Raw genomic sequence first — 11,154 nt, 5'->3', positions numbered from 1 at the left:
ATCTGTCACTACAGTATCGAAATGTGATTGTTTCAGTTAGTGGAATAGTTTCATTTTTAAAGTGAAAGTATTTGACATGAGTGTTTTTGTTTCACTTTTGACACGTAATACTTAAATAGTGGAGGAGATATTATGTTGCCGTGTGCTCGAACTCTGCAAGAAGTTAATAATTTTTTTTACTAAAACACAACTGGAACCCTAAGTAAGGCATGTGTAAAATTTGAATGAAATTGGTTGCGTAGTTCTCGAGTTTTAGGGATTCACACAGACAGACAGACAGACAGACAGACACACATTCTCATTTTTATATATGTAGATAGGGCTTTTTCACTTTTTGTCTACTAAATTCACTTGTAAGCCTTTGTACAGCCTGGGGTTATAGTAGAAAACACTTGTCCAAGGTGCCACACCATGGAAGCTAATATATGAAACTGTGTTGAGAAGCAAACTTCTTAATTACACAGCTATACCTGTACCATGCACACACACATACACACACTGAGACTTCTTTTTTTCTCATAACAAAAATAATTTCCTCTTTAGGATATACGTTTTGTTATCGTCAAGAGATTAAGTTAAATTTTAGACAGGTCAGAAAAAAAAAAAACAAGTAGACACTGAGTAAATTACAAACTCCTTAGAAACAATGGTTTTATACCACTAGAGTTTTTTTTATGTGCATTGCATTAAACTTAACTAGATACTTTATACTACCAGTGTTGGCACAAAATATCTAGTTAAGTTTAATACAATGCACATGAAAAATTCTAATTAAAGATAATTATGTGGGGAGTCATTTCAGTCATTTTGGCAAGTACATCTGATAACTTGGGGCATGCTTTGGTCTTATTAGACCTCCTCAACAAAAAAGTTATTTTACTGTATTTGCCAAAAGGAATAATGAGAAACTCACTGAATGTTCTGCTCCTCACTTTATACTATTTAGACCAAGTAAAATTTTGACAAGCCAAAGACCAACTTCTATGAAGTACTCAACCTGCTAATAATAGCTTGTAAATCCCCTCAGATCATGCCTTACCATCCTAACAAAGGTTGGACACACTAGGCAATGTAGTTCTAGAAAGATAAAATGTCAGCACACTTATTAACCTACTTACACATAGCAATAACCCATTATTTACTACATTTTTATAAAAGTCCCTTACAAATGTCTTAAAGAAATTCTGGATGAAAACTTTTCTGTTATTTAGTATTGATCCTAGTTAGCTGTATGCAAATGAGAACTTCTCATTTGAAAGCCTGGTAAAATCATTATTTCATTGCTAGATCTCTTGTGAAAACTAAAAGTGCAAATTAAGTCTTAGGACTTAAAGTTAATGATAACATGTTTTATGTAGGGAGCATTATATAGTAAACTCAAATAATTATATAGTTAGGAAAAATTGGTCAGCCAATGACTAATATTTTAATTTTAGGATATCATTACAGTTAGAATGCCTTTGATTATGGGTTTTCTCGATTATGGCAGCCTTAGTGCTCAATGACAATTTAAGCTGAGTTCAGTTTATAATACTAATTACTGTTTTCATTATTAAATCAGTGGTTATTCCACTGAGATTGACTTGTCTTTCATCCTTTTGGAGTTGATGAAATACGTACCAGTTGAGAACTGTGGTCAATGTAATCAAGTAGACCTCTCCCCTAAAATTTCAGACCTTGTGCCAATAAGTAGAAAGAATTATTCTTTTCTAATCTAAGGACCCGAAATTTTGGGGGAGGGAGCCAGTTGATTAGATCGACCTCAGTATGCAACTGGTACTTAATTTATTGACCCTGAAAGGATGAAAGGCAAAGTCGACCTCGGCGAAATTTGAACTCAGAACGTAAAAACAGACAAGATACCACTAAGCATTTCACCCAGCATACTAACATTCCTGCCAGCTTGCTGGCTTAACCCTTTTGTTACCAACCAGGCTGAAACCGGCTCTGGCTCTGAGTACAAATGTCTGGTTATCATAAGTTCTGAATTAAAATCTTCCACCAAACCTTAGTCACAATTTATGTTCCTAACACTAGCTGAATGATAACTAAGTTATTTTACTAAATTCTTTGTTATATATAAAGTAATTGAAAGAAACACAGAGCATCTCAAAATAAATACAGTAACGAAAGGGTTAATAGAAAGAATTATTAAGTCAGTGGAAGGTGAGGTGGTGATATGGCAGAATCATTAACATGTGAGACAAAATTCTGAGCAGCATTTCTTCTGATACTTCTTTACATTCCAAGTTCAAATACCATCAAGGTCAATTTTGACTTTCATTCTTTCTAGGTTGATAAAATAAAGTACCAATCAAGTACTGAAGTTGATGCAATCAACTAACTCCCTCCCAGTAAAATTGTTGGCTGGTCCTGTACTAAAATTTGAAATTAAGTCAGTAGTGAAAACTGAGAAGGCATACATTGTTGGTTCATACTTCAAGTCTTTCCAGAATTGATGTTTGCCTTTTGTCCTTAGTGACAGTGTGAATGAAACAAGTATCAATGTATTGAAGTTGATCACATTATCAATATATCCTTTCAGAAGTTGATCATCTGAGCATTGGAAAATGTTTAGTATACAAAAGACCTTGGGTTCAATCCCCTACATCTCCAGAGTATACAGGCACAGGTATGACTGTGGTAAGAAGCTTGCTTCTTAGCCACATTGTTTTAGGTTCAGTTGCACTGTGTGGCACCTCGGTCAAGTGTCTTCTACTATAGCATTGGGCCAACCAAAGCCTTGTGAGTGGATTTGGTCGATGGAAACTGAAAGAAGCCTGTAATATATGTGTATATCTGTCTTTGTGTTTGTCCCCCACCACTGCTTGACAACTAGTGTTATTGTGTTTATGTTCCCATAAGTTAGCAGTTTGGCAAAAAAGACTGATAGTAAAAGATTGTTTTAAATTTGTTTTTGTACAAGTGTTTCTATGGTTATAGCATTAATTGATTGCTTTCTGAATACATCATAAATGCCACATAGCTATGACTGTCATGATACATAGTTGTGAGGATTACTTGTGTCCATGCTGTTGGAAAAAGGATTCATGTTTGCAGCTGTATGGAGAGCTTGTTATTAAATAGCTATGGAAGTAATTTGGCTGCTCAGTGAAGGTACATCATAGCTAAGTTCACATCTAAAAAGGCATTCTGTACTACTAAGCTGTCAAGGAAAATCTATTTATTATTGACTGTTGTTTAAATATCTCCACTGTGGTATTTTGTTCAGTGTTCAAGTATTTCAATGTTTTCTTTTTTCTCTTTTGCAGAGTAATTCCAAATTCACATTTGTAAAGACAACATATAACCAAACTAAAATTTATGTTAAAAGTAAGTGAATTATTTTCCTCTATGAACTAATAATTTATGTACATACTTCGTGCATCACACACCAACTCCACTCCACCAAATTTGTAAGACATCAACTATGGGGTGCACCAGTTCCCACGCTATGCAAACCCAACAAATGAATTTATAATACCAATTCATTATTTATAGGAGCCTACTACACTCATACCGTCATACCAGGTCAATGTATACTTTCCACAAACCTTTGAGAGGGGCTTTACATGGTTGTTTGACCATGATAAAATAACAGCAGACAAATCTCCCACATATTTCAAGCCTCCCACCTTCAAAAAAGACATTAATTTATGTAGCCCAGGATATACTATATCTGAATAAAAGATGGAATAGTCCTGTCTTAAATTGCTTTTGACCATCTATCAGAACTGACATGGAGATAAACAACAATAACAACAATATACTTACTAACCCATCCCATTATTTATTACAGATTTATAAAATTCTTTAACAAATGACTGAACAAATTCTCTCATGTGAAGCCTCTTTATTGTGTGATATTGGGCCATAGTTATGTGTACACACATGAGAAATTCTAACTTGGTAGCAACACGAAACAAAGATATTTTGTGAAAACTAAAGCATGAAAGTTTTGGGGGCTTAAAGTTAAGTTATCGTTAATGTATTTAATGCAAAGAGCATTAAATAGTGAACTAGAAATAATTATACAGTTAAGAAAAAAAAATATTAGCCAATGAGTAATGTTTATCTATTTCGGCATTTACAGGAGTCAAGTCCAAACATATTTCAGTTCTATGACCTGATCAGTAATGTATGGATTTCACTTTCTTACCAAAGTAGTCATGAAATAATCATTAAGGAAATATACAAAATTGTGTACTGTTTAGCATAGGAAAATTAAATTAGAGAAATACTGCAGGGATGCTATCTGTGTGAGAAACGATGGTTAAGTTTGTGTTATGTTTATTGCAGGGTGCATTAAAAAGCTAGCTGGAAATAAAATCAAGATATTAATCAATCAATTAATCCAAAATTGATTTTCTTCATATAAGCTCTTTCTAAATATTCTGTGATTAATTGAGGATTCTCATGTAATTTACAAATTTACTTGTTTATTCTTTTGAATTATCATTTTATCTAGCAAATGATTTTTATTGATACTGAACGTTGATACAAACACGCATGTACACACATATTTATCATCATCATCATCACTGTAGTTCAAGCTCACAGAATCATTAGCACATCAGAAGAACTGCTTAATGGAATTTCGTTCATCTTTACATTCTGAGTTCAAATTCTGCTGAGGTTGGCTTTACCTTTCATTCTTTCACTGTTGAAAAAATATCAATGACTGGACTGTTTGAGTGTCAGATGGCATACTTTGTTGTGTCTATTCCAGTTTGTTGCATCCTGATGGTGATATCTATGACCACATTGTTGTCATAGATGCTGCCAAGCTGTACTCACCATTGCTTTTCTTATGGACAATATCAGTAGTGTAGAGAAGGGAGATTTGCATGAATGAACAGATGTTTGTCCTCCATAAAAGACCTTGCTCAGGTTTGTGGTTTCAAGAGGAACTTTCCAGATGTAGATCCATAGTCTCACAAGGCATATGGAGGTCTCAAAGAAGAAAGAACAGTGTGATTTGAAGGAAATTTTGGCTGCTTTTTGTAGTAAGTCAAATGACCATGAAGAGGCACTTTTGTTAACTCATATTTGTATATGCGGTCATTTAGTAGGAGAAAATGGCATGTTCAACAGAGTTGTTGAATGTAAATATTACTTAAGACTTGAGAAGCTTTTGAGTGTTTGTGTTTAACTGTGGTTTCATAATATACACTAAGAGAATAGGAGATGAATCCTTCCATAGATTGCATGTCAATCTATCACAGTAACGTTACCATATTTCATACCTGTTCCCAAGAGGTAGGTGAATTGGGGTAATGTAGAACATAGAGAAAAGCATCCATCCCCAGAACATGACATGTGGTTTGAAGCCACATTCATGAGTGAAATGGTTAACATTTTATCTACTCATCCATTTTGTTTTCTCATTAATGTATTTGTGCTGCATACCTGATCAATTCTGAAGAGATCAAGCCAGTGAGAAAGCCTCATTCAACCTGCTAAAAGTAGCATCCAATGCTGCCTCAGATTACACCTACCATTTTAAAAAAAGAAAGTACATACTGAATGTGTAGTTCTAGTCAGACTATATCTGAATAAATTTATGTGATGATCATGAGCTGACCTGGGTCTAAAATACAATACCATCGCCAACAAACAACTCTGGAAAGAGGAAGGATATATCATTCACAGTTGCTGAATTTCAAACTTAATGTATCATCCTCAGTCAAGCTTTAAATTACCCATACAGCCATTGTATGTAGTATCCAGATTGTTGCCATAAGTAGTGAAACTAAAGTACACAGATTGATCTTGAACTCTGCTCTGCATGCGTACTAAGTTTTAATGTTCTAGCTCACTTCTGTTGTTTACAGCAGTGCTTCGAAGGAACATGTGTAGCATGCGACCATTACATTGACCATGATAGAGAAAGTTGACCAGAGAATCTGCATCAAATTTTGCCAAAAGCTTGGCAATACCTGTTCAGAGGCCTATGCAAAGTTTTTGAAAAGTTTTCATCGTTCTTGACACAATGAATATCATGTGCAACTGAAACCCATCCTTTTGGTCAGCTGAAAGCAGTATTGGCACAAACTTGGCAGACACACTTCTCATACCCAAATCTTCAGTGATAATGGACGAAACTGAACCGTAACTAATCTGCACATCCTCTGATAACTCACGGATGGTGATTCGATGATTTCCACTCACAGCTACATGCATATCTGCAATGTTTTCTCAATTCTGCTGGTTATGGGTCTTCCAGAACGTTTGTCAATACCGACATTTTTCAGCCATCCTGGAAACATCTTAACCACTTGTACACGGCTCATACACTCTTCTCCATACAATCTCTGCAACTTTGCATAGGCCTCTGAGCTGGTATTGCCATGACAACTTTCTCTGTCATTATTTATGTGACAATCACACACTACTCACATTCCTTCCAAACAGAAGTGAGCTAGAACATTAACACTTAGTGTGCATGCAGAGCAGAGTTTAAGGTCAATCTTTGGCGAGCAGATTCACTTTGTGTGCTATAGCTTTGTTACTATGGCAACAGTTTGGATACTTATTGATCAGACCTCATATATGTTATCATATCACATATGGTAATGGGGTGAGTTGTGTCAGTGTTTTTTGACCCACTACTACTTACATACTCATTGCATGTGGAAATCTTAGCTGGCCAGAATCTAGGTGCAAGTACTTAATTGTGCTCCAGTATCTGCTTTGGCATTGTTTCTGTGGCTGCTTGCCCTTCCTGATACCTACCACTTTACAGCAGGAACTGAGTGCTTATTTCATACCACCACCATTTGTGAGGTTATAAAAAACATTTTTCACAGATATAAATATTACCACATCTGGCATGTCTAATGGTCCATTATCCTTAGCTAAATTCACCTATAGAAAAGGCTATTCCGTTTACTTACTTCACACACACGCACGTGCACATGCGCGCGCACACACACACATTAAGTACAAAATAGGGGAATATATATAATATTGAATTATAAATTACTTTTTAAATAATTTAATTCTATATTCACTTCTTTTGCACTTAATATCCATACTATATGCCTGTTATAGCCAACAAACTAGTGATATGGAATTATCTGTGTAATAACACACATTTTCTCCCCAGACATCTGCTTTTGGGACGTAATGAAACATATGGAATTCTAACTCAGTGGTTATATATCATGCTCTTTAAAATGCACAGCATATAACAATACTTGAGTATAGCAAACAGTACAGCTAAACCATTTATTTTATTTGTAAAACTGACATTTGTTTGTCTTATTTGTTACCTTCTTCCAGTTTCCTGCCAGCCAGAGACCGCTGGGTCTGTCAGTGTGAGCATCAGGTGGGCTTTGCAGTATTTTCCCTGTGCTAATGAACTTGCTTTGATTGGAGATAATTTGGTGAGTAATTTCCTATGCATTTTTTCCTTCTTTTCATTTGCTAAATCAAATTGACAAAAACCTGCTATTGTCATGTTATGAGAGATATAACAGGAATGTTGAGTTAAAACATTGGACAACCAACCACACGATTGGTTACAAAAGCCTTACTGCAGCCACTTGTCAAACAAGGTATCACTCCTACATTTCAGTTATAATAATAGCAGAAAAGTACGCATGTTAAACAAGAGAGAACTCAATAAAAGCATTTTGTTTGAATGCTATATGCTTAACTCCACTTTGTTGCAAGTATTCTGACTAGCTACCTGGCTTGAGAGATAACCCATGAGTTATGGCCTAATTTCCATCCCTATTAATTTCAGTGTCCCTTTTTTAAAGGTCACAAGTCGGTAGTAAATTTAAATTTGGAAAGGGAACAGTGACAACGGAAAGGCCAGAAATGGGTATTTGAGATGCGAGGATAGAAGAGTAAATGTAGTCATAGAGAGTACTTAGTAAGATAACCTACATTAGCACAGGTAACTGAGAAAAGGAATTGGAGAGAAAGTAGAAACAGAATAATGGCATCAGAAGGACCAGAATGAGTGAGAATGTGAAAGGAATAAGAGTATAATGGGAAGAAGGCAGGGATATGTAGAAGTGGTTAAGAAGAGGGTAGTGATTGTCAATTATAGGTGGACAAAGGTAGAGGTGGGTCATAAGATGAAGGCGAGAGTATGTAAGGGTTAATGAATAGAGGTGGTTGAAATGAGAGTGAGTACTGGTGGGTAGCATAGCACACTGAAGTTAGAGTGCATTGGATTGTGAGGTGACTTAATATTATACTTAGGTCTATTGGATGTGTATGTGTTTATTGTGACTAGGACTTTAGTTTCATCTGACAAACTGTTCGACCAGTTTGGTATTCAATAGTTATTTTTTAATACTTCTGTGGTTGTAGTGTTTAATTGTTTAGGGAAGAATGCAGTGTGACAGTCTGTACGTGTAATAAAAAAATATTTTTTATTATTAATTAACATTTTCTCTTTTTTAGAGTCAATCAGAATATATATACTACTCTGTCCATACTGGTACCGGCCTCTCTAAGATTGAGATGACTTCGAATAAAACACTTCCCCTGGAGTGCAAAAGTCCCATGTTTTTGCCTGTAAGAATTTTGTTTATTTAAGTCTTTAAAGCACAAGTCTGTTACAAATATCAGTAATTTAGTTGCATTCTCCAGTTAACGTGATTTTGATCACATATTTATGACCACACTTATTGTTACTTGTCCATAAGTCAACTCTGATAAAAAGTGAGAGATATTTAGCTGCTATTTCTAGCATGAGTGGTCAGTTCAATGTTTTTTTTTATATTGGCTCCTATTATCTGAGTGGACAGTCTATGCATTTTGATTAATTTGTATAAAAAAAGGATTTTAGAAGTGTTTATTGTCTTTTAATACTTCTACCCATAAATATTGGTCTTGGTCCATTAGTTTCAAGCACATGCTAAAGAAACAAAAGTTAATAGAAAGTTACATGTGTAAAATCAATGATTATTATATTGTTGTTTTGGCTCAGCTTGGCTCTGGATAAAGCAAGTTTATAATCAAAGGCATTCCAGTTGTGACCATCCTGTCATTTTGCAGGATTTTGTTTTTAAAACAGAACAATTTAATTTGAGGGAGATTTGGCTACTATTTCTTGCAGGTTCATCACCAGCTTGAATACATCATCATTAAACAATGATTATATAACCAGTGCAACCCCAAAATAGTAACTTTGACTAATTAAGCATTTATGCTATATTTTGCTTAATTAAAATCCATGTTGACAGAGTATTGACTTTTGTCAAACCCCTATTTCCACCTGATGTTATTGTTGCTTAATTCCAGGTCAACTTTGGTTGAGTATCCCTGTGTTTGAAAATATTCTAATCCTAACCATCATGTCCAGTTTTGAGGGCGAGAGTGGAGGTGTAAAGTATTCAAAGCTACAATATCCAATGTGTCATGTTTTTAAAGACAGTAGGGCATGGGCAGCTATTTGTATTAGGCTGAACAGCCATGTATTAGGTTGGCAACTAAGTTCCTGCCGTTTTTTTTTAAATTAAAATTTTTTTAAAGGTTTAATAAAAAAAATAACAACTAATTAATCAATATTGTATTCATTCTTGTTGTTTACAACTTCTTCCTAATGTTCAACAAGATTTTCAATACCTCGTTGGTAGAAATCATCCGATTTCAACTCGAAAAATTGATCCAACCAAGCTCTCAATTCTGCATCAGTATTGAATGAAACTCTGTGCATAGCATTTGAAATCCATTGATGCCAAATCAGGAGAGTATAGCAGGAGTGGCAGCACTTTCCAGCCATGCATTTGAATGGCTTCCTTGATTATATTGGCAATATAAGGGCAGGCGTTGTCGTGCAGCAGAAGAACTCCATGTTGACGATTAGGTCTTTTCTCTTGAAGTTTTCTCTTGAGTCGTTCCATCTGTTAAACATAGAGTTTCGCGTTGACCATTTGGTTCCATTCAAACAATTCGTAATGAATAATCCCTTCTCAGTCCCACCATATGCACAACATCGTTTTACGCAGATGAAGATCTTGTTTCACGCGCGGTATCGCTTGTTTACTGGAGCTAAGCCATTCCTTACGCTGCTTCATATTGATGTACAGGCACCATTTTTTGTCGCCAATAGCGATTCAGTAAAGAAATCATTGCTTGTGTCCCTGTGTTGAGCGGTGATGAGCAAGCAAACCAGCGGAGATTGTGGCTTGTTGATTTTTGTTTTTGTTACTTAAAGCATGCGGAACCCATGCTCCATACTTCTGAACTTTTCCCATTGAGGGAAGATACTTCTCTATAGCAGTGTGGGAGCATTCCATTTTCTGTGCCAGTTCACTTGTCATTTGACGAGAATTTTTGTGCAAAAGTTGGTTAAATTGCTCTTCATTGAATTCAACTGGACGGCCAGAATGAGGTGCGTCTTTGGGGTCAAGATTTCCATTTTTGAATCACGAGTGGTTCTTTCAGCTATGGCACCCTCTCCATACACAGCACAAATATCATAAGCAGCTTTTGTGGCCTTAGAACCTTGATTAAAAGCAAAAAGGAGGAGGTGTCGAAAATGCTCGTTTTTCTTAATTTGACATTCCATTTTAATGATCTGAAAATAAAGAAAATTTAACTAGAAAAAAAACCAAAATAGATTCCAAAATTTAAAAACGCAATAAATTCCAAAATTTTAAAAAATGGCGGGAACTTAGTTGCCAACCCAATAGAAGTCGCTTTATTTTCTTGATTGCTTATACAATATATGTATACCTTGATGGATTCAACTATCTTTTTATTTAATGTTTCTCTCGCTTTTCAGAAATGGAACACGGAAAGTTATGATGTATTTGACATAGCTCGAGAGGTAAAGTTTGACAGTTGTTTTCCATACATAATTAGCAATTGCATAGCTCTTTTATTGTTTTATTGCCTTCTTTCATATTGTTGTTATTTAGTCCCTAAGGTGGCCCTGATAAAGCAGGTATTCTAGCCATGACTGTTCTGTTCTTTTTTTGTTTTGTTTTTTTCCCCCAAGTCAGAGTATGTAAAGACTCTGCTGATTATTAGAATGGTGTTTGTATGGGATATTTTTTTTTATTGGCACAACCATGTGTTGTATGTGTGTGTGTGTGTGTATGTGTAAGATATTGGTGGAAGTTTTTTTTTTTTTTTCTCTTTAGAGAATATTATGTCTATATATATATGTATTATGTATATATATAT

General features: G+C 35.2%; 1 protein-coding gene across 1 annotated transcript in view; it reads left to right on the top strand.

The window, feature by feature from the left end:
• LOC106871102 (transmembrane protein 87A) overlaps positions 1–11,154 on the top strand; it is a 67,148-nt gene that overhangs the window by 25,602 nt on the left and 30,392 nt on the right. The window contains exons 2-5 of the mRNA XM_052971629.1: positions 3,273–3,333; positions 7,285–7,388; positions 8,422–8,535; positions 10,751–10,795. Coding sequence (XP_052827589.1) covers positions 3,273–3,333; positions 7,285–7,388; positions 8,422–8,535; positions 10,751–10,795 — 324 coding nt within the window. The remainder of the gene's footprint in view (positions 1–3,272; positions 3,334–7,284; positions 7,389–8,421; positions 8,536–10,750; positions 10,796–11,154) is intronic.

The sequence above is a fragment of the Octopus bimaculoides genome, chromosome 11 (genome assembly GCF_001194135.2).
Source record: "Octopus bimaculoides isolate UCB-OBI-ISO-001 chromosome 11, ASM119413v2, whole genome shotgun sequence".
Taxonomy (NCBI): Eukaryota; Metazoa; Mollusca; class Cephalopoda; order Octopoda; family Octopodidae; genus Octopus; species Octopus bimaculoides.
Note: the sequence above shows the minus strand (reverse complement) of the source record. Positions and strands in the feature narration are given on the sequence as shown.